We start from the raw sequence: 23,021 nt of genomic DNA on the forward strand, positions 1-23,021 counted from the left end.
ACACACAAAAAAGTATCTATATTTGATAGGGTACGGTGAGTGTAATGTACATATGTAGTTACTAAGATTTATCATGAAAGTATTGATAATGTGTCCATATATAATATATATAGCGATACTAATAATTCTCGCTGAACTAATTAATGTCACACGGTAACAAAAACAAAGATATAATTTGCCTCAAATGTTGATGATGATATAGTTTCATTTTTTTTAAAGATTAAATAACAATATATATGCTCATTAGTTACAAACAAAGATTTCAATTTGATCATGTAATATTAATAAATATGTACAAACACGTCATTTGGTTTGAATTTATAATACAGTACAGCTTTTGTCTAATTGGATCATGCAAAACACAGTTTGGATCCATGCGCGCACTCGTCTAGTAACAGTCGAACATAGTTGAATTGACCTTTTCATCGAAAGAAGCACACATGACACATGCTCATCAATATTATTATATCAAACAATACGTATAACTGCATCTAGATTTGTGGTTGCTGAAGCTGGTGCATAGATGGGTGCATTTTCCAACATCCAGAGGAGAGCCATCACGTAATAAAATCAACTAAAAAAAAAATATTGTGGATGTTTTTTTTTTATAATCTGTAAATCATTACTACTAATATTATGTTCTATAGGAAGCAAATTAAGGGACCAATTGATTCGATTCTTAGGGGAAAAACTACGACGTACATGAGATGCAAAATTACACTACGAAACGGTGAAAAACGACTACGTACTACGGTTATGACCATCGATAGCGATGCTTAAAGATTCCTATCAAAGACTGGATCATATGATTTCTATCGCCATTGACCATGCATAGTTTTCTTTCATAGAGAATTGACATCGTAGGGACATTGCAAGTCGTCTAGTTAATCAATCTTTCCCGCAATATGTAGCTCAATTCCATTTTTATTTGCTAAAGATTTCACATCGATCAAATTTTGGCCAGCAACCAAATTCATAAGGTGTTTTAACGTACCATTCATCGGTTTTTAAACTAATTTGTTGGTTTGGTTTGGCTAGGAAACTAAATTTAATTAGTGCCTTTTGGCAAAAACTTCTGAGCATTAATTTATATTATAGCGTGTTTGACATTTTGCCTTTTATTTTCTGGTCGTCAATTATTGTTACTTTCATACTAATCGTACAAAATAATGGTTGGTTATAGTTAAACTAATTAAGCGCTTACTGATGAATGATGATGTTCCTATTCTTTTTCTTTTAATTTAACAATTTGACCAAAAAGTCAGATCCCAACAATTTATTTATTTTAATCCAAATCAATAAACATCACAGTCTCCAATTTTGAACAGTGACACCTCCTTTTAATATAAAAAATAGCGACACCGCGTGAAATCTCTCATGCACGTATATAAATGTATAAACCCCCTAGGGTTTGTAACATTCAACATCAATCTCATCAAATATCATTCTTAATCGACAATAATTTTCAAATAAGAAATATATTATTTCTTTACCATAAAAAAAGAAGATAGTTTACTATTTTGTCTGACGTACGAAATACACACCTCAAAAATATGAAGAGATTTTCACTAAGGTTTATGTTGATGACGGTGAGCATCATCCTCACGTTCTCGATCTATCAAGCACAACTTTCTCCAACATTCTATGATCAATCTTGTCCGAATGCTCTCTCCAAAATCCGATCCTCCATTAGAACCGCCATAGCTCGTGAACGACGAATGGCCGCATCGCTTATCCGCATGCATTTCCACGACTGTTTTGTTCATGTAAGTTTTCATTCTTCCTCATACTAGTTCCACAATTTTGGAAACACATTCATTTTTATACGACTTTTGTGAATGTTTAGGGTTACGACGCATCAATATTGCTCGAGGGAACATCAACAATAGAAAGCGAGCGAGATGCATTGCCAAACTTCAAATCTGTAAGAGGTTTTGAAGTCATAGATAAAGCCAAATCCGAAGTCGAGAAAGTTTGTCCCGGCATTGTTTCTTGCGCTGACATAATAGCGGTTGCGGCAAGAGACGCTTCTGAATATGTATGTAGCATGTTAGTGATTATTTATTTTTATTTTTTGTCAAAAGTTAGTGATTATTTATACATGTAAATATACCCAATCTCATTTTTATGACAATTCTGTTGTCCAACTCCAATGTTTAGGTGGGAGGTCCAAAATGGGCGGTAAAAGTCGGAAGGAGGGATTCAACAGCCGCGTTCAAGGCTCTGGCAAATAGTGGTGAACTTCCTGGCTTTAAAGATAACCTTGACCAACTCTCTGGCCTATTCAGCAAGAAAGGCCTTAACACAAGAGATCTTGTCGCTCTCTCAGGTCAGTGCAAAGCTATTCTTTAACATTAGTAACCAAAAAAACAAAATCTAGTCCATTAGATCTTAATTTTTTTTAATGTGTGATTTGCTATTCTAATTGCATTGGCTCTTTGTTACAGTATACCATGCATATGTGTTTCTAAATGATATTTATATGTTCGTGTATGCTATATATTGATCAGGAGCTCACACCATAGGGCAATCTCAATGCTTCTTGTTCCGGGACAGGCTTTACGAAAACTCAAGCGACATCGACGCAGGATTTGCCAGCACTCGCAAACGTCGATGCCCAACCGTGGGAAGTGATGGGAATCTTGCAGCCTTGGATCTTGTGACACCTAATTCTTTCGACAACAATTACTACAAGAACTTGATGCAAAAGAAAGGATTTTTAGTAACCGATCAAGTTTTGGTCGGATCTGGTGCATCAACCGATGCCATCGTGTCGGAATATAGCAGGAACCGATCGAAGTTTGCGGCAGATTTCGCCACAGCCATGATCAAGATGGGTGATATTGAACCCCTCACTGGCTCTACCGGAGAAATCAGAAGGATATGCAGCTTTGTTAATTAAATTAACACAATGCTTTTGTTAATCGTGTAACATGCATGCAAATATGCGATACATTTTATTGTTTGTTATATTTTATTTTATTGATTCTTTATTGTAACTGTTTGAAATTTAAATTTTTTTCATTTTAAGAAACTGAATTAAATGTCATATTGTTATGATTTTTTTATATAATACTAGTGTAATGGCCCGCGCTACGCGCGGAAAAATAAATTAGAAATTCTTTTTTTGTAATATTATCAAAATAATGCTTTTAACAAATTCTCTAATTCAAACCTTTGTAACACATATAACAAATGAATTAGAATAAAATATTGTGTAATATTATCAAAATAATGCTCTTAAGAAATTCTCTAATTCAAACCTTTGAAACACATTTACAAAAAAAAATTGGTTATCTATTAGAAGAGAGTAGCTTACATGTGAATATGTAATGTAAACTTTGTAATCCATGTGTCACTGCCATTCTAATAAACTAATAAATAAGTTTAGGGAGATGTGTATTTTATATGTAGTATATGATTATGGGTGTAAGTGCATAAATTCTGTTGCAAAGAAATTAAAGACTCTGGTTAACTCAATCAAAAAAAAAAAAAATTGGAAACGTCCATGTAGCGCCGTAAACCAAGTCATCAAATCGTGCAATGAGAAAAGATCGAAGAGCAATCAATTGAAATTATTTGAAAAGTAAAATGATAAATTATATGAATCTCTACTATAATTAAAGTTGGTATATTATTCGTGGTGATCCCTAGTACGGTAAGAGACTAAGAGAGATATCTTTTGTTTCAAGATAACCAAGGAGCTTTGAGCAGGAAGAGTATAGTTCGTGGTTGTGGTCATGGTGTTGTACTCTTCTTGAGTTTGAACTTTGAAGCTCTGAAGCTAGATGTATGTTTTGAGTCGTGTCTCTTGTGATCGTGAAACAAAATAGCAATGAAAAGAAAGATGGATGAGTTATTATAAATCAGTTTTTTCCAAGAGAACATCACTTGTAAGCAAAACAAAGCAAGATAATTTCCTTTGCAAAATAAAGTAAAAACAAAGACAAAAGTTATGTTTTAAACAAAGTCTTACAAAAAATACGTTCCTATTAACGTTTTTCAACCTTCATATTACTACTTGAAACACCACAATTAAAACTTGCAATTTATCTGAACACAACAAAAAAAAACGTCGAGAATAAATATTTATGTTGTTTGTTACTTTGCGAAGTTTCTCAAGTTTTAAAAGCTCTGCATCATATATATAGCATCAGACTAATAGATGGGATGGTAACAGTAAATATATCCTTATGGAGTTAAACCAACTAACGAATGGTTTGACAAATAAAAGGAAATATAATTGGATGAAACTAAATAGATCATAAATCAAAAAGACGATCTGCTATCTATAAGAACTGGTGTCTGGTTAGAGCAAAGCAATTCCCTTTGGATCATAAATAAGCTTCACATTATTTGCTACTAATTGAGATTAGATACCTGCAGATAAGAACATTTGTTTGGGGTCAGAGATTTCGAATGAAGAGACGACAGCTAATTAGAAACTGGAATCTGAAACCTGCAAATCCAAAAGAAAAAAATTTGAGAAATAAAGAATTTGATGATCAAAACGACGATGAGAAATACGAAACAAATTGTGAATTGCAAAGAAGAAGGTAAGTACATGTAATGATGTGAATCTAAAAGTAGAACAATGAAACGACAACTTCAATTTTTTTTTTACTTGATAGAAGGAAGAAAAGCAGAGGCTTCTTGTAGATAATCATGTTGCTGTTCTATTGTTAAAGAAAGAAGCGGAGTGGAGCATTTGAGATTATGGGAAAGAGTCAGTTGAAGCCTAAATCTATTTTTTACACTATTTTTGTATTTTTTTCTGTTAATTAAAAAAAATAAATCTGATGTACCTTAATTCTATTGGACAGGTGACTTGTACTACTATAAAGGATTTCGATTCGATCCGAGTAACAATTAAAAGTTCAACGTGATTTTTTTGGGTAACTACTAAACCAATGAATCTGTAGGTCCACCATAATTTAGGTGCACCGTGCCACATGGAATATAAACCTAAAAAGGTATCGCTCTGTTTCTTCGAGCATATGAAAATGCGCGACCAATGAGTAAACAGAGCAAAAAAGACTCGAATTTTGAATCAAAAGCCAACTCGTCTTCCTTATTTCTTCTCTGAGATTTTTACGGCGAGCCTCTAGTCGCACTTTCCTCGTCAGCTCCACAAAAAAATTTCCTGACTTTTCTCCGATAACTTATATTCTTCGCCCCAGAATTTTTCAGTTTCTGTTTTCGTGAATATAGCTGTAGGGTTACGTTTGTCTCTCCTCGACGAATTTTCCCATTGATTGATTCGTTTTGCGATCTGAAGAGGTATTGATTTAGATCAATCTCAAAAGGGTATTTGTTCGTTTGCTCAGTCGATCGAATTTGTTCGTGAGGTTGGTTCGGCTGTGGAATTGTATCTGGATCTGTCAGATTAGAAAGACTAGTTTTTTTGGGATTTGATCTTCAGGTGTGGTGTGGTGTGGGGTTGGATGATCATTCTAAGAGTGTTTCGTTGAGGCTGTTAATGAATATTGCTTTAAGAGAGGAGGAGAATCTGCTTTTTAGCTTCTCGTACTCTTTCTTGGGATTTCTCAGTTTCTCAGGTTTAACTTTCAATAAGAGATCTGCGGCGGTCGTAAACCCTAGATTTAGATGGGATAAGGCGTTTTTTTCAGATTAAAGGAGAGAACATTCCGAATTTGACTTAAGTTGTTGAATTGAGATGGGTTCTTCACAAGGCTCCACACTCTCGGCTGATGTGATGAGCCTTGTGGATACATTGCCTGTGCTTGCTAAAACCCTTATTGCTGGAGGAGCTGCTGGGGCCATTGCTAAGACTGCCGTTGCACCTTTGGAAAGGATCAAAATTCTTTTGCAGGTGATGATTCTCCCTCGTCTTGATCTTCTTATGTTTTCAATGGCTATGGTTTATATCTAAATTGTATTCAGATTTTATCTGTTTTTCTGAAAATTGGGGTATTGGTTTTATGGTTGCTGTTTATTTGGTTTACTAACTATTGATTGTATAACTGTGCTTTCAACACTAGACCAGAACAAACGATTTTAGGACCCTTGGCGTGTCCCAGTCGCTAAAGAAGGTGTTACAGTTTGATGGTCCTCTCGGATTTTACAAGTAAGTACCTAGTAGCTTTGACTCTTAATATTGTAAGCTTGGCTCAGTCACTTTACTAAATCCTTGTGATGTGCATAACTATTGCAGAGGAAACGGGGCGAGTGTTATTCGGATTATTCCTTATGCCGCCCTTCATTACATGACGTATGAAGTTTATCGTGACTGGATTTTGCAAAATAATCTTCCTTTAGGTTCTGGTCCAATTGTTGATCTTGTGGCCGGTTCAGCTGCAGGCGGAACAGCAGTTTTGTGCACATATCCCCTTGATTTAGCTCGCACTAAGCTAGCTTACCAGGTTTGTGATTTTGAATATCATTCTTTTACTGTTGCTTAACGGAAAATGAAGAAATATCGTTTTGTTTCTTCTCTTATGCCGTTGTTATTCCATTTTTAGGTGTCTGACACAAGACAAGTTGGTGCAAATGGATTTTACCGTCAACCTACATATTCAGGCATAAAAGAGGTGCTTGCAATGGCTTATAAAGAAGGGGGACCACGTGGGCTCTATCGAGGCATAGGTAAAGCACATAAATTTTGCTTGCATTAATGATTTTTCAAGCTATAAACGGTTGACATCAAACAAGTACCAACTCTATAAACTGACTCTTAAACCCCATTTGTGTGTGTGCACTGTTCCTAATTTGGATTTGTAAATGATGAACAAAGATTGGGGATTTCCTGTGTTTTTGCAGGGCCAACACTGATTGGCATCCTTCCTTACGCGGGCCTTAAGTTCTATATATATGAGGAATTGAAAAGACATGTTCCTGAAGAGCATCAAAACTCTGTAAGTATGCATCTACCTTGTGGAGCGTTAGCTGGTTTATTTGGCCAGACCATCACTTACCCATTGGATGTTGTTAGGAGACAAATGCAGGTATAAAAAACTAACAAACCAGAGACAAGATTCAAACTTTGCAACATTTCAGAACTCATAAACCTACATTTCGTGTTTTGTGTGACAACAGGTAGAGAATCTACAGCCTATGACGAGTGAAGGCAACAACAAGCGTTACAAGAACACATTTGATGGGCTCAACACGATTGTTCGAACTCAGGGTTGGAGACAGTTGTTTGCTGGTTTAAGCATCAACTACATTAAGGTAAATCCTAGATCATCTGAGTCTGGATTTCATTATTTTCTTCTCCCAAAATTTTATGATTCATTGATTTGTCTTCGTTTGCTAGATTGTTCCATCGGTTGCAATTGGATTCACTGTCTATGAGTCAATGAAGTCATGGATGCGGATTCCACCGCGAGAAAGATCAAAACCAGCATGAAGAGGGTCTTTGCTCATTCACTCACTCTGAAAGAGAGACAGACACAGAAGACAGAAGAACACAAAATTGTTAGACAGATTTTTTACTTATAATTTTTGTAACTTCCTCTGGCACATAAAAATCCTTGATAGTGATTTATCCTTTGAGAAGTTAATCAAAAAAAAAAAAGTTGATTGACGTGTGTCTGTTGTTGTACAGCAAGAATTTGAAAAATGTCAACTACTAACAATTAAGAAAAAATGCTTCTTATTAAGTAATCGAACTTAGATAATAATTAGTTGTGTTTAATAGTAATAGTCTGGGACAATAATATCTTGAAATGAACTCAATGATGATGGATGGACCAATTAATTTCACATGCGTATTTGTTTTTCGAAGGAAAATGTCATAATCAACCCCACTTTTTTTTTTTGGACAAACCCCACTTCTTTGCACGAATTTACTCGAACACAACTTACGGCTCGACATTTTTAAGTGATTTGTGTGAAATTTACAAATTGTATGTTATTCAATCATGAATTTTAAAAAGTCTATTAAAATCCTTTGTTATTGAACTGATGATTTAAAAATCTAATTTAAAATCTATTAAAATCCCTTGTTATTGAACTGATGATTTAAAAATCTATTGTTATTCAAAACAGTTTTGTGGATTAGGATTTTAATAATTTTTAAGACTATGGAGGATTTGTTTAGTTAAAAATACAAAAATCCAAATCTCATGGTTTTAGGTAGAATTTGAAAGAATTTTACAGAAAATCATATGAACTTCCCTAAAATCTATCAAAATTCTAAATTTCTTAAATCCCATCAAATTCTACAAAATCATGGTTTGAATAGACCCTCCTTAGGGTTATAATCGTCATCTCCGGGGTATAGTAGTCTTTTTGAATCCGGTGAAGAGCTCTACTAATATTTTTGGCAGTAAGATGAAAAAAAAGAAAACTTTCATTTTGTATGGGTAACTTCCTTCTTCTCTTCCTCCCGCAGGATTCGACTCTTCAGTTCCTAATTTAATTCTCATCTTCTGGGCAAGTCTGATTTGTTGCTATAATTTCTGGGCTCTTTTCCTTTTTTCTTTTTTTTTTTTTCACAGATCATTAGATTAATTTCTGTTTCTTTTTTTTTTTTTGTGTCTCTCTCTCAGGAATTCGAGTTTTTTTCTCTGAGGGTTTGTGTGGTCTTAGCAGAGCAATGGAGGGGATGTTGTCTTCCGGTGACCAGCAGAGATTGGTCTCTTCTTTCCTTGAAATCGCTGTCGGACAGACCGCTGAAACTGCTCGGCAGTTCTTACAGGTTTGTGCTTGGAAACTGGTAGATTTGTTTGTTCTATGAGGGTGGGTGCTTTGGTCAACTGATGGGTTAGTGTGAGTGAGCTTAACCTTGATTTGTTTTCTGATTTATGGGTATGAAGTGTATATGCTTTATGAACAATTTTGGATGTCGAGTTGAAACCCTAGATTGGGTCTCTCATTTTTTTTTCAGCTTATGGGTAAAATCTGATGAACACTTTTGAGTATTCGAGTTTAAAACCCCTAGATTGAGAGCTTTTTTTGGTAACTATTAGTTGATCTGGATTGAGATTAGTCTGAGATCTCTGTGATTTGGTTCCTGTGGGGTTACGATCTGCATTTTGATCGAGGGTTTATGTGATGACTGATGAGATTAGTTTGGTGTTTTATAATTTGTTTGTGATTAGCCACTCTTGTGTTGATACTTTGTTATGCTCTCTTCGCTTGTGTAAAATTACTGACATAGTAGACTTCTGCTATCAACAGGCGACAAGCTGGAAACTTGACGAAGCTATTCAGCTTTTTTACATTGGAAACGAAGGTGGTATGCTTCCATCTGGTACACACACTCTGCCTGAGTCCAACGATCCCATGGCTTCACAATCTTGGGGGTATGATTAGTGATAATGTTATAGACTCTTGATACTTTCTTTGATTTATTCTAATCCCCCTGCTCTCGAGGTTCTATTATCCATCTTTAGTTTGTTTGACCTGATGGTGTGCTGTTGTATTTTAATAGGGCCACTACAGACACAGGAAATCAAAGGGTGCAGAATGATGTAGATGAAGTCCGTGCTCCTTTGCCTGTTGTGAGAGAGACTCTTTATGGTGAAACAGTTTATTATGGGTTAGTCTCTTGTTCGCTCGCTTCTTTGTTTTCTCTTATATCCGGATGTGTGTCTAGGTTGAATATTTTTCCTCAATTTTGGAGCTGCCATCTTTAGTTTCTTGACTCTCAGGGGTTGGTTGATTGATTTCTCTGCTGGTCTTCTTCCTAGTGTAGTTTTTAAATTTACCATTGTTTCAATTAGCACTATTATAATCTAGGTTTTAGTTGATGCTGTTAACTCAAACCAGACCTGGTTGAATATCTAGTTGGGTCTGTTAAGTTGTTAGCAGAGTCAGGTTCTGGCTCTGTTGTTAGCAGAGTCATTACAATTACTTCTGCAGTTATATCACTCCAAGTTTCTAGTTTGGCAGCCAGCTGAACTCCCAGCATAGAGTTTAGTCTTTTATCCTCAAGTTGCTTCTTATGATCTTATAGTTTAGGTTGCTCTAGTTGACTATGTGTCAGACTGTCAACCTCATGTTGGTTCTGCTCCTTCCCTTGCCTCTACTAATTCAATAGACAATGCAGAAATACATGTAAAAGTTCTACGTTCCAGGGGTCTGAGATTAGCATTTGCAAAGAAACTTATCCAGGGAAGCTATGAATAAGTACACAAAACTATTTAAAACAGTAGGAGTATAGTCATGCGCCTCTAAAAGTTTTGTTTTCAACTTTCATAAGCCCATTAAAGTCAGCATCTCCGACATGTTTAATCATGCCCCATTCTATGTAGATATCGGTTTATTGTTTTTATGCTGATGATAAACTCATCTTAAATGTACATACGGGATGTAGCTCTCATAATTGACTTGTATTTGTGATTAGGGCTATGAGGGCGGGAAACTCTCAGCCTGAACCAACTTCTTTGATTGCTTTCCGTAACTTCAGTGAAGAGCCAAAAAGCCCGGGAATTTGGGAACCAGATGAGGGTGCTTCCTCTGCCTCAGCCTCTGCATCAGAGTCAGCATCCGCTCCTCGGGACAGCTTGGCATCGTTGTACCGTCCTCCTTTTCATCTGATGTTCCAGGGCTCCTTTGAACTGGTATTCTACTCAGTTAATTGTTTTGCTGATTGCTTGTCTGCTTTTTTATTCTAAACCTCGCTCTATGGTTTTTTGTTCAGGCAAAAGCTACTTCGTCTTCTCAGGATAAATGGCTTCTCGTCAACCTCCAATCTACCACGGAATTCAGCTCTCATATGGTTACTCTCTAATATTATTTTTTTCTTCTGGATTTCGTTCTTGCTCAATTTTTGACGATAGTCACATCTAGGGTGCCTAATCTATTGTTTTAGTTAGGTTTTAGTTCATATTTTTTCCATTTTTCAGATTTGTTTGTTTTCATTTCAGTTTGGGTTGAGATTTTGTTTCTTAGAGAATATACTTCAATTTGAAAGATTTCTTTAGAAACAGGCTTCCTTCTCGTTCGTTTTGGTTTTGGTTTGCTTGGATAGTAAACTGGATTGGTTTATCTTCTCTTCCGCATGGTTTTTATTTGTTTCAGTTTCGATCGGTTAAATGGTATTGTACACCCACTCACATCCCAGCTAATTGTGTTTCTTTCTCATAGCTAAATCGAGATACTTGGGCGAATGAAGCTGTTTCTCAGACTATCAAAGCCAACTTCATCTTCTGGCAGGTTTAATATAGAACTTCCCCCTTAAACTTTCGTTTGCTTTCCTAAATTCTCTTTAGTAAAGAGTCTGTACAGAATTGGTTTTAATCCCTCCTTTTTTGGTTCTAGGTCTATGATGATACCACGGAAGGAAGGAAGGTTTGCACATACTATAAGCTTGAATCTATTCCCGTGGTGCTTGTAATTGATCCAACCACTGGTCAAAGGATGAGAATGTGGAGTGGAATGGTCGAACCCGAGAATTTGCTAGAGGATTTAGTGCCGTTCATGGATGGTGGTCCTCGTGAACACTTTGCTTCTCTCTCAAAGAAGCGGCCAAGAGGCAGCTTCTCATTGACTCCTCATTCCAAACCCAAAGGTTAGTTTCAAAACTTTTCCACAACTTCATTGTCTAGTCTGTTGGGCAAAAAAAGATTGACCTTGACCTATTCCTGTAGAGGATGTTGCAAAAGATGAAGAAGAAGAGGAACTGCGACGAGCATTAGCTGCTTCCTTGGAAGATAATAACATGAAAGACTCATCAGATGATCAATCGACAATAACGCCTGAAGAAGTAGCGGTTGAAGCAGTTACATCTGCGGTATTGCCAACATTCCCACCACTACCGGAAGAACCAAAGGGAGGCGATCGCAACGCACAATGCAGAGTTGGGATCCGTTTACCCAACGGACAAAGACGCCAGAGAAATTTCCTCAAAACAGACACAATTCAGGTCTGCAAATCCTAAGAAACAACATTGATCATTGTTCTGTATTTTTGTCTGAGTTTTTTTCTGATCTTATTGTTGTTTCCATTGTAGCTTCTCTGGTCTTTCTGCTATTCTCAGCTTGAGGAATCAGAGAGGAAGAAGCCATTGAAGCTAACACAAGCGATTCCAGGTGAATCAAAGACATTGGAGTATGAATCTAACTTAACCTTGGAGCAGTCTGGTGTTGCCAATTCCATGATCTCTGCTACATGGGAATGAAAAATCATATCTATAAAAACTATCTATTATGCTGTTTCGTAATGTTTATCAGATTAGTTTATTTTGAACTCGAGTTTGAATAGAAAAAAAAAACACATTATGATATTTAATTTGCAATGAATGGAAAAATCATCTATTATGGATACTATAGGCTTCTTTAATGTCATTACTTAAGCTTTCTACTTCCTACTGATTGAATTGGACTAATTAATGGTTTAAAGACTAAAACACAAGCGATTCCAGGTGAATCAAAGACATTGGAGTATGAATCTAACTTAACCTTGGAGCAATCTAGTGTTGCCAATTCCATTATCTCTCTCGGCTACATGGGACTGGAAAGTCGTATATATAGAACTATCTATTATGCTGTAATTCCTAATGTTTAACAGATTTGTTATTTTGAACTCGAGTTTGAAAAGAAAACAAACACATTATGATATTTAATTTGCAATGAATGGAAAAATAATCTATTATGGATACTATAGGCCTTTTAATGTCATTACATGTTCATAATAGTTGAATTTCGACATTATTAAACTCATTACTCAATAAGCTTTCTACTTCCTACTGATTAAATTTGGACTAATTAATGGTTTAAAGACTAAACACAAGCGATTCCAGGTGAATCAAAGACATTGGAGTATGAATCTAACTTAACCTTGGCTACATGGGATTGAAAACTCGTGTCTATGAAACTTATCTATTATGCTCTTTCTTAAGGTTAATCAGATTGCTTATTTTAGACTCGAGTTATAAAAGAAAAACATTATGATATGTATTTGCAGTGAATGGGAAAGTCATCTCTATTATGGATACTATATGCTTTAAGAAAAAAAAAATTATACATGTGCATATTAGTTATATTTTGACATAACTAAAACTCTAAGCTTTTTTTACTCTCTACTGATTCACATAATTGGACTAATTAATGGTTTGTAGACTAAAACGGTCACTAAGAGCTATGATAGATTTAATAATCTCTACCAATTAAATGAAATTAATGATTTAAGACTAAAACTGTCACTATGCTTATATTTAGACAATAACCAACAAAGAAGCTGAGTTGTAAAGCTGGTCACAGTAAGAGCCCCACGCGCACTAGTAGCGAATGAACTCCACGATTCACACGGCGGAGGTAAGGCGCGCGTGCGGATAGATATTCACTGAAACCAAAATGTCCGTTTCACGTTTTGCACCACATTACTGACAAGTGGCAATCATAAGTAATTAACTGTGAAACCCAAATTTAGAATAAATACAACAATGCAATGTATAGTTAGTAAAAAATCTAAAACATTTATTGTAATAAGTATGATATGAGCTGTAATTTACCTTCTTTTTTCTTAATTAGTACTGAGACAAAATACATTGGTTTTGGGTCAATACATAATAATAAGTACCATACATATGACTTAAGACTTTTAAATAAATGGTAAATGTTGCAAATTTGGATTTCTATTACATTTTACTTTCTGAAAGAACTTTTATTTTAATATATTAGAATATTATTAGCTGTTCACTAATTAATTAAAAATTTAAAATAGTCAAATCTGTTTGCAATTGAATTAAAACACACAGCTTACTGGAGGACACATGTACAACTATAATTAACTGTTTTGACTGAAATGATTTGTATTTCTCTCTTTTAAAAAGTTAATTAATTATTTTATATTTTTGAAAAATTTAGTGTTTATCACTATTTTTAGTAAAGAATCTTTTATGAATGGTAACGCCAAAATATACTTTTTGTGTTTACAAAATGTCAAAATATGCTAATTATGACTTTTGTCGTTATAGTCATTTTTTTAAAAATAAAACACAAATAAAAGGGAATAACAATTTATTAATACACTTATTTTTTTATCAAAAATTTTGTTTAAAATTTTTAGTTAAAAACATAAAACATTATTTTTAAACAAAAATTTGACTGTTGAGATGATACTTAAAAAATAGAAATAAAATAATATAAGTTCAAATTAAATCCCTACTTTTTTTTTATCACAGTTGAAAGGATACAAGGTTTGATTAAGTTTTAAAGAGTAATATTTAGTATAGTCTCATGGTTAAGTAGGTACTAAAAACTATCAGTCGAGGTAAAAAGAAAAAAAACTAGCTAGAAGAAACATAGTGAAGGCTTTGGTTGTTTAGATACAAAAATCATGAGTTAAATGGAGAGAAAGAGAGAGGTTTTGTCATGAAGCCATCAGAAAGACACGAGAAAGACTCTGAGGTGGCCTCCTGACCACACCCGCATGTGCCCACATTTCACCGTTTTACAATGACGCCCAAACCGTAACCTTTCCTCAGCGCATTTGTTTTAAAATATATCAAAATCTACACTATTTTCATGTGTGTTTTTTTTTTTAAATTGACTTTATTCAGCAACGGTAAAAAAAACACACACATAAAATAATAATTATAATAATATTTAAAAAAGTTGATTTAAAAAATATATATATATATATATTAAAAATAAAAAATAAAATAATAGTTGAAATTTTTATAATTTTAAATAAAATATAAATATATTAAAGTTGTAGTTTTAAAAGGTTAAAAAATGCATGGGTTCTCAAAGATGTCAAGATGAATCTTTCAACCATTATACCACCATTAGTTGGTTTAGTACTCACTTTTAAAAAGTTAGATTTTTTTTTCCTTTATTTGGGCAAAGGAGATAGGGACTGTAGCTATATATATTGGACATCACAGAAGACCCAATTATTAAAACAGTAGAGCAACAAAGCAAGAGATATAGAGAGAGAGGTAGGGTTTTTTTTTTTTTTTTTTTTTTGAGAGGTGTGAGTATATTTATATATATTCAACTGTGGCTTCTTGTTCTTCCTCAAAACAATTATCATCATCATCTGCTTGGTTTCTTTCTTGTCTCTGAGTTTTTAGCTTTTTTTGTTGACCTTTTTCTTCTTGGTTTCTTTCTCTGAATCTCAAGACTAAAAGGGGTACAATAAAAAAACAACTTATACTATGTCTTCTTTCTAAAACTTACAAATTAAATCTAATTCTTTGGATTTATATTTGTTCTCTTTGTTCTCGTAAATGTCTTCTAGTGAATTTTTTTTTCCATGTCGTCAATCTCTATGGCTTCTTCCTGTTCTTATAATTCCTTGCTTTCGTTTTCTTCTGTATCATTTTTGATTTCTTATCTTCTCTCTCACTTTTTTTTTAATTATTATTTTTTTCTATGGATCTTTGTAGCAGCTTAAGCAGATTCAGAACCTGAGAAGATGTCTTCATCCTACAACAACTCGATTGCCTCATCCGCCGCTCAGTCCTTCCTCATCTCAGGTGCTCGTACTGGTGCTGGTCTCGGTGTTGGTGTTGGTGCTGGTGCTCGTGTCGGAGCAAACAACTTCAACCGTGATCACGAGCCGTCGATGACTCAACAACCCAACTCCTCCGTTGCTCCACCACCCAAGAGGCGCAGAAACCAACCCGGAAACCCAAGCAAGTACCTCGTACTTAATACTTTTTTTTTGGGTGAAGAATTTTCATTTCCAACGGAAAGAAAAACATCTCAACCCTATACCAATTCATGTATTCTCTATTATCATTTTTGATAATAGAGAATTTTGATTGGATCTTTTGATTAGATTATAATTTAAGTTCTTGTGGTGGATGCATCATTTTTTTTCTTACAAGAGGATAAGTATTATTTGATGTGTGGTTGTATATAATTGTTTCTTAACCGATGATATTAATTTGGTTCGACTGATTAATTTTTTTGTTTTTTTTTCCTTTTAATTGGACAGATCCAGATGCTGAAGTGATAGCGTTATCCCCAAAGACGATAATGGCGACCAACAGGTTCCTTTGTGAGGTATGCAACAAAGGGTTTCAAAGGGAACAGAATCTGCAGCTTCACAGGAGAGGACACAACCTTCCATGGAAGCTGAAGCAGAAGTCGAACAAAGAAGTGAGGAGGAAGGTGTATCTTTGCCCGGAGGCCTCGTGCGTCCACCATGACCCCGCACGTGCTCTCGGAGACCTCACCGGAATCAAGAAGCATTACTACCGGAAGCACGGTGAGAAGAAATTCAAGTGCGAGAAGTGCTCTAAGCGTTACGCTGTTCAATCCGATTGGAAAGCTCACTCTAAGACCTGTGGTACCAAAGAGTATCGATGTGACTGTGGTACCATCTTCTCTAGGTAAACTATCTTTCTTGATTCCATCCCGATAAAATTGGTCCTTTTTTTATATCATATTAATATAATCGATTATATTATAGTGTGAAATAACATATTATATATATTAAAATATATATTTTTAGCTAATCCATAAATCACAGTCAAGTGGTTAATCATTTTTTCGGGTCAAAACTTAACTCGTTTTTTTTTCTTACTGCGAATTTAACATGTCGGCTTTATATTTTTAAGGTTAGTACTCTAGGCTTCTGCTTGAGATTCAAGTAAAAAAAAATACATGTCGGTCAGTGAATAGTAAACTTCTAACTAATGAATGTGTGGTACCATCTTTATATATATATTGACTTGTGACTGAAATCTATGCATATAAATAAAATCTATATTAGCCACGGAACATCATATTTCCTACATAGGGACATGAACATATATGCATATATACACATAGGATCTATCAATGTATTTGTTTGGTTGCTGATGAGTAGTGAAAGAAAGAAGGACAGTGAAGGGGAAAAGAGAAAAATTAAAGATGCTAAATTTGGTCACATGTGAGTTGGATTTGTTTCCATGCATTCCCATTTTTGTTTTCTTCTTCTTCACCTTTGCAGGTTCCTCTTTCCATGTAACTCCTCTTCTTGTGGGCCCATTCCATTTCTCTCTCTCTTTCTCGCTCTTCATAATATATATATATATATATATATATATGATTTGATTTATATATGTGTTTTGTGTATAAGAGTGGTTGGTTTCTTTGTTTAATCAATGGAATATTGTGGTCCGCGTGAGATAGTAGGAGTAGTTGATGAACACTTTACATTTTTAGGGTTTTTATATTTCATTTTTGTTTTCATGGTGTTGGTCAAACATTTTTCTAATTGTTTATTGGGTTGTGATTGCAGGAGAGACAGCTACATCACGCACAGGGCCTTCTGCGATGCTTTGATTCAGGAGTCAGCAAGGAACCCTACCGTGAGCTTCACGGCTATGTCAGCTGCTGGTGGTGGTGGTGGTGGCAGACATGGCTTTTACGGCGGCGCTGCTTCTTCTCTCTCTCACAACCATTTCGGTAGCAGTTCAACTTCTGGGTTTACCCCTCTAGCTGCTGCAGGTTACAATCTGAACCGTTCATCTCCCAACAAGTTTGAAGAGTTCGTTCCTCAGTCCTCAAACCCTAATCCCGGCGGTCCTACCAACTTCCTCATGCAATGCGCTGCGAACCAAGGATTGCTGGCGCAGAACGACCAGAGTCTCATGAACCAGCACGGTCTGATCAACCTCGGTGATAACATCAACAGCAACAACAACCACCTGTTCAACCTCGGATACTTTCAAGACACTAAGAACCCTGACCAGACAAGTGTCCCTTCTCTTTTCACCAGTGGTGCTGATAACAACGATCCTTCTGCTTTGCTGAGAGGGTTAACTTCTTCATCTTCCTCAAGTGTCGTCGTTAATGACTTTGGAGATACTGATAATGGAAACCTTCAAGGTCTGATGAACTCTCTAGCTGCGACGACTGATCATCAAAGCCGCTCCGGTAGCATTTTTGACCTTCACTTCGGGAACAATCTTAGCATGGGAGGCTCGGATAGGTTGACTCTGGACTTTCTTGGAGTTAATGGAGGAATTGTGAGCAACGTCAATGGTCGTGGTGGTCGTCGTAATGGAGCTCCTCTGGACACTGAGATGAAGTTTTCACACCCAAATCATCCATTTGGGAAAGCTTGAGATGATCGTATATGTTTGTACAGATCATCCATATTATCTAGATATGGACTGCTGGGTCCCTTGGAGATTTTCTTTTAAAGCTTTAATTTCTTTCGTTTTCTGTTTTCGACTATATATTAAGGGTATGGGTTTAGCTTGGGGGTTTTATTAATAATGTAATGGGAGTCCTTAATGAAATTTATAATTCTTCAATCATTTGAGTCTATTCCATTTTTTTCTATTGCATGAAAGTAATTAATAAGTTCATAATATAATTAAGGGTTTCAATTATAAGATATAGAGATTTAAACAATGCCATCTACAAACACTAATTATATACGTTATAATCCATTTTTTAGAGTATTCTCGGAGTCGAACCTTCGATCGTTGTCAGTAGAAACAATGTATTTCTACCAACTGTTCTATCTTATCTGCGTGTTATAATAGTTTTTTGATATGATATATATTATTAGTTATAAATCCAGATTTTATTTATTTGGGTTCAAGATCGATGGCCTTATCTAATATATATTTAGGCCATGAATGGATGCAGTTTTTGATTCAGTTTTTCGATTTGGTTTTTGAAATTTAGTTTTTAGTTTTAGATTTTGTTATTAGGTTTTTGTTTGAAAAATCCCAAAAAAATAGTTTTTGGTTTTTGAGAGAAAAAAATGTAGAAAAAGTAAAAACTAGATTCCTTAAATTATAGGAGTACTAAAAATCTAAAATCGTGAATGGAAGAGTACAACGAAAAAGTTTTTCTAAATTCTAGGGAATCCAAAATTTTAAAATCTTGATTGGTTAAAAATGAGTTTTTGAAAAACAAAAACCAAAATCTCTTTTAAAATCTACAAAACATTCAAGGCCTTAGATTATACGTTAACCTGATTTAGGGCCGAGAATGGCCTTATCCAATTTATATTTGGATTGTATGATAATCTGATTTAAGGCCGTCGTCGGCCTTATCTAATATAATTTGGATTAAATATTACCATTATTTAGGGCCAAAGACGGCCTTGTTCAGAATAATTTTAGGTTTAATGTTAACATGATTTAGGGCGGACGACGGCCTTATCTATTCTAATATTAGTTTAAAACGTGAATAAGAAACAGATTTACAATAGATCCTATTGAACGTTACCAAATACATTTGCATGTATCATGTGAATTAACTTTCAGATTTTCTTTTAGTTATATATCTATATATATTTACAGATATTTGACAAAATTAATTAAAAACTCCCACATGTAGATACATTTATTTATTCTGGAATAACAAATGAATAAATTTCTTGATCAAATTTGATTCATATATAAATCATATATCCCACGTTGCACATGCAAGTTATGAGCAGATTTCAAGAGATATCTGTCTACAATAATACGTCAACGGATCGGATAATATTCCAACAAAAGCATAATACAAACAGAAGCATCCAACATTCCCAAATTATTCAAATTCGTGTCGTAATCCAATATTTATAGTATAGAAAAGGTCTTGTTATTATATAGATTTATGTTGTAATATGTATTACAATATACGATAAAAAATGTTCGGCCACCTAATACAAAATAACCGAGTAGGCAAGTAATACATATTAGGTAATTATTTTGAGCAAATTAATTAGTAACTTGAATGTCTAAATATGAGTTTTTACGTACGTACAATGTACCGTCAAACATTTTTGAGCTTATAAAGCAAAATGCTGTTGACATTCCGAAGACAACCCTTTTCTTTTTGTCGTCAAGGTAGTTATATATTTAAGTTCATTATAGAAATAGCTAGTCATACAAACACCGAAGACATAAGTTAAACTCTGTTTCTTTTGGTCTTTATTGTTACTTCCCGACGTTGACTCCACCTATGATTTTTTCTATGTTTCGATTCAACTTTTACGCACCACACATATTATATATATATATATATATATATATATATATTATAATGTCAAGATTCCATATCATAATCATATCTAACTTTAGTAATCAATCAACTGATACTTCATAATACCAAAGAGTTTGTATATATATATATATATATAGAGAGAGAGAGAGAGATAATAGTATAAGTGTAACCCTAATTAAGGACGCTAGAATAATATTTATTGATCCTATATATATTATGTAAACCAACACAACATTTTAGTTATATGCATACAAACTATAAAGACAGACTTAAATCATATTAAAGAAAATCGAATAAGAGAGAGAGAAAAAAGAAGATAAAGCATGTGCATGGTAGACTTGTCGTTGACGTGAAGGATTAAATATGCCCGTGAAGAAAATATTATCGAGAAAACTCAATGAATACTGCGAATGCTTTGGGATATCTTCTTCTCCTTTCTCGTTGGTCCACTTCATTTATGGGTAATCTCCAATTGGGCCCTATACGTATCTGCATACACACATATATATATATATATATATATATAATGTGCTGGGTATATATACGTTGAAAATGCAGTATGTACGTGCTTATTTTTACGTCGAAAATAAATAAAAAGACTTCCAAATTTTGAATTGTCAGTACAGGGTTAATTTATCTCGGTTTTCATTTTTTTCTAAAAAAAGGTAAAATCGTGTAAACCGTTGCCAGTTTAGCCAAATTTTATTCTTTCAAATAAAACGTCATTTGGTAATATCTATTTAAATGGTAACAGCATACTTTTTGGGTGTCGGAACAACACTGGTCATATACTCATATAACATATTATATATAGGGTTAAAAATAAAACTTTTTTTTTATTTTGTAAAACTAGCCATACAATGAAAAAGGTAAATTCATACATCATATGTTTTTATTTTTTAGTTTTTAATCATTGAATTTATTGAGTTGATTTAGTTAAGTATTAAATAATGTTGTTTTATGTATAGAAAAATGGTTTGTTTTCTATACTTTCTTAATATGCTTTTCACTAAATATTCTATTACTTAATGGAACGAAACTATATATATTTAGTGGAATTTCCTAAAATATAGATGAAATTTCGGGACAAGTGAAATTTATAGTGATACGGAAATGTAACTAATAAAATTTTGATAAGAAAAAATAATCATTGCATAACGTAACGTCGTAACCTAACATACTTTTGTTATCATGCATATATTCTGTTATAATGGTTTTTAGTATCCACACACACAAGCAAATTTCCTAATGTATAAAATTCCATGAAAGGAAAGCCACAATTATATACGCTTTTGGAACGTGGAGAGATGAAATATTACTTCTAGACCGTTAAATTTAAATTTGATGGGGACAAGACAACCTCGTGGATATGCTAGAACAGTTTTACAAAGACATCGATACATATACCAATATGTGCAATAACATTATATAAAATGATGAATATATATTAGAGAGGCATCACAGAACAAAGACAAACACTCGTGACATAGCCAGCTAGCGTCCGTAAATATGACAAATGAAAATAATATTTATAGCGAATAAGGAAAAGGTAAACAAAATAAATTAAATTCACACACACACGAACACACTAGAAAAGAGCGGCCTTTACTCTTTCTCTCTCAACTCATTCACTGCCTTAGGCAATGATATGACCATAAATGTGACAGGCCAAAAATGTTTTTTTCCTTCAAATATAATAGTTAGATTATTCCAAAAAGATCAATGACATTGGCGTTTCCCTAATCAATCGTTTTTCTGACTAACATAATAGTACGAGTTGTAACTTAATAATACGATTGTACGTCGTACAGGTTACTAATTAAAAAGTGATAATGAAACACACAAAATTATAGAACATTATCAGTTTGACAAAAAAAAAACAAAAACATAAAAATAAAAATATGAAAGAAAATAAGAACTCCGAGATAGTTTTTTTCTTCTTAAAATAGCATTTTTTATAAAAGGAAAGTTATGAATTAACAGAATCAAATTTGGGAAAAAAACTTGTTAACTCGGGAACTATAGTATAAGCTAATAATAATAAAAACAACCACTGAACTTTAAGTACTACTAATTTTTCGTGAAGGATATCATATTTTATGTGAACAAACACTACAAGTTTTGATATTAACTCAAATTTTCTAAATATATATATTGGTTAACGACAAACCTGAAGATTCATACACCTGCGATGATCTTCAACCTAGGAACTCGCGTGAAAAAATTCATCAAATCGTAGAGATTGCTCTCATTGTCGCCATAGATGCGGAAAAGCTTCTTACAATACAGCTTTCTGAAAAGTGAGGGGTAAATTTGGTACTTTCCTTGAAGAGCTAAGGAGGGAAAGCACTGAGTCACCTTCGCCGCCGGAATTAATTGATTCTCTCTGCGGAAGACGAAGATCGAGAGTCATCATCTTGTTGAGGATGAGAACACGTGCATATGATACTGTTGATGATGATTACAAAAAACTAGGGCTTCGCTCCTGCATCATGAAGAATCCAGGACGAACTAAAAACGAGTTCATATGAGGATCCAGAGACGACAAGTTTAACGTGTTCGAGGTTCTGTAGGGACCCCTATGTGGGATAGACCAATAATAACCATGTTGCAATTGTGTTGTAGTTGTGTCTGTAGGATAAGTGATGAGTCGCACTTTCTTAAACCAACGCGTCACGGAACTCTCTCTCTGTCTGTGATGTCACAATTATTATTTAAATTAATATAAAAGGGATCTATTTGTTAAATTGGCCTTCACTATATATACACAAGATGTAAAAGAAAAACGTCAAGACAAAAGCATACACAGTAGCAGAGAGACTCATCATTTCTCGTAGCTACAATTAAGATTCCATTGTCTTGAAATGACTAAAAAGTAGATTGATAGTTAACTCTATATAAAAATTTATCATTCTCCTCCTATATATGTAAACTTACTCGTTAACATGTCTTCTACACACACTCACATCACATGCATATGGTTTTGCTCATACATATTACATATATATGCAGACATCCATATGTAACTTTACATATCTTATTATAAATCTAGACTACGATCGGTGACAGCATAGAACGATGAATGATATCATATATACAATCTCTGAGTAGTATACGCTTTATATAATTATGAAATTGGTAGACTAATACAAAGGTGGGCGG

At 34.2% G+C, this 23,021-nt stretch overlaps 4 protein-coding genes across 18 annotated transcripts; all 4 read left to right on the top strand.

Annotated features, from left to right (window-relative positions):
• Positions 1 to 1,486: 1,486 nt before the first annotated feature.
• LOC104773326 (peroxidase 5-like) lies at positions 1,487 to 3,055 on the top strand. Its single transcript, XM_010497911.2, has 4 exons — positions 1,487 to 1,766; positions 1,847 to 2,038; positions 2,161 to 2,329; positions 2,511 to 3,055. Exons 1-4 carry the CDS (start codon positions 1,554 to 1,556, stop codon positions 2,900 to 2,902), a joined length of 966 nt encoding a protein of 321 aa, XP_010496213.2. The 5' UTR covers positions 1,487 to 1,553; the 3' UTR covers positions 2,903 to 3,055.
• A 1,936-nt stretch (positions 3,056 to 4,991) lies between these two features.
• Positions 4,992 to 7,546, top strand: LOC104773340 (mitochondrial carrier protein CoAc1). Of its 6 annotated transcripts, none has more exons than XM_087499680.1 (8): positions 4,992 to 5,833; positions 6,003 to 6,088; positions 6,176 to 6,232; positions 6,316 to 6,383; positions 6,483 to 6,606; positions 6,781 to 6,965; positions 7,057 to 7,191; positions 7,277 to 7,546. In XM_087499680.1, the coding sequence occupies exons 5-8, from the start codon at positions 6,561 to 6,563 to the stop codon at positions 7,367 to 7,369; spliced, it is 459 nt and encodes a 152-aa protein (XP_087355806.1). In that variant the 5' UTR covers positions 4,992 to 5,833; positions 6,003 to 6,088; positions 6,176 to 6,232; positions 6,316 to 6,383; positions 6,483 to 6,560; the 3' UTR covers positions 7,370 to 7,546. The 6 variants fall into 6 exon arrangements, with proteins under 6 accessions (XP_087355806.1, XP_087355808.1, XP_010496229.1 ...); XM_087499682.1 differs by having other exon boundaries at positions 6,322 to 6,383; XM_087499688.1 differs by having other exon boundaries at positions 5,017 to 5,833; positions 6,008 to 6,088; positions 6,322 to 6,383.
• A 669-nt stretch (positions 7,547 to 8,215) lies between these two features.
• Positions 8,216 to 12,233, top strand: LOC109124448 (plant UBX domain-containing protein 7). Of its 2 annotated transcripts, none has more exons than XM_010497939.2 (10): positions 8,216 to 8,397; positions 8,514 to 8,662; positions 9,145 to 9,269; positions 9,398 to 9,505; positions 10,313 to 10,529; positions 10,610 to 10,687; positions 11,056 to 11,124; positions 11,230 to 11,479; positions 11,559 to 11,833; positions 11,921 to 12,233. In XM_010497939.2, exons 2-10 carry the CDS (start codon positions 8,561 to 8,563, stop codon positions 12,086 to 12,088), a joined length of 1,392 nt encoding a protein of 463 aa, XP_010496241.1. In that variant the 5' UTR covers positions 8,216 to 8,397; positions 8,514 to 8,560; the 3' UTR covers positions 12,089 to 12,233. The 2 variants fall into 2 exon arrangements, with proteins under 2 accessions (XP_010496241.1, XP_010496249.1); XM_010497947.3 differs by having other exon boundaries at positions 8,293 to 8,401.
• A 2,426-nt stretch (positions 12,234 to 14,659) lies between these two features.
• On the top strand, positions 14,660 to 18,169 carry LOC104755756 (protein indeterminate-domain 6, chloroplastic). Of its 9 annotated transcripts, none has more exons than XM_087508479.1 (5): positions 14,701 to 14,851; positions 15,305 to 15,550; positions 15,856 to 16,252; positions 16,732 to 16,794; positions 17,146 to 18,169. In XM_087508479.1, exons 2-5 carry the CDS (start codon positions 15,331 to 15,333, stop codon positions 17,972 to 17,974), a joined length of 1,509 nt encoding a protein of 502 aa, XP_087364605.1. In that variant the 5' UTR covers positions 14,701 to 14,851; positions 15,305 to 15,330; the 3' UTR covers positions 17,975 to 18,169. The 9 variants fall into 9 exon arrangements, with proteins under 9 accessions (XP_087364609.1, XP_087364605.1, XP_087364604.1 ...); XM_087508478.1 differs by having other exon boundaries at positions 14,714 to 14,851; positions 15,302 to 15,550; XM_087508481.1 differs by having other exon boundaries at positions 14,817 to 15,045.
• The last annotated feature ends 4,852 nt before the right edge of the window (positions 18,170 to 23,021 follow it).

Source organism: Camelina sativa, chromosome 3 (assembly GCF_030686135.1).
Source record: "Camelina sativa cultivar CO46 ecotype springtype chromosome 3, ASM3068613v1".
Classification (NCBI taxonomy): Eukaryota; Viridiplantae; Streptophyta; class Magnoliopsida; order Brassicales; family Brassicaceae; genus Camelina; species Camelina sativa.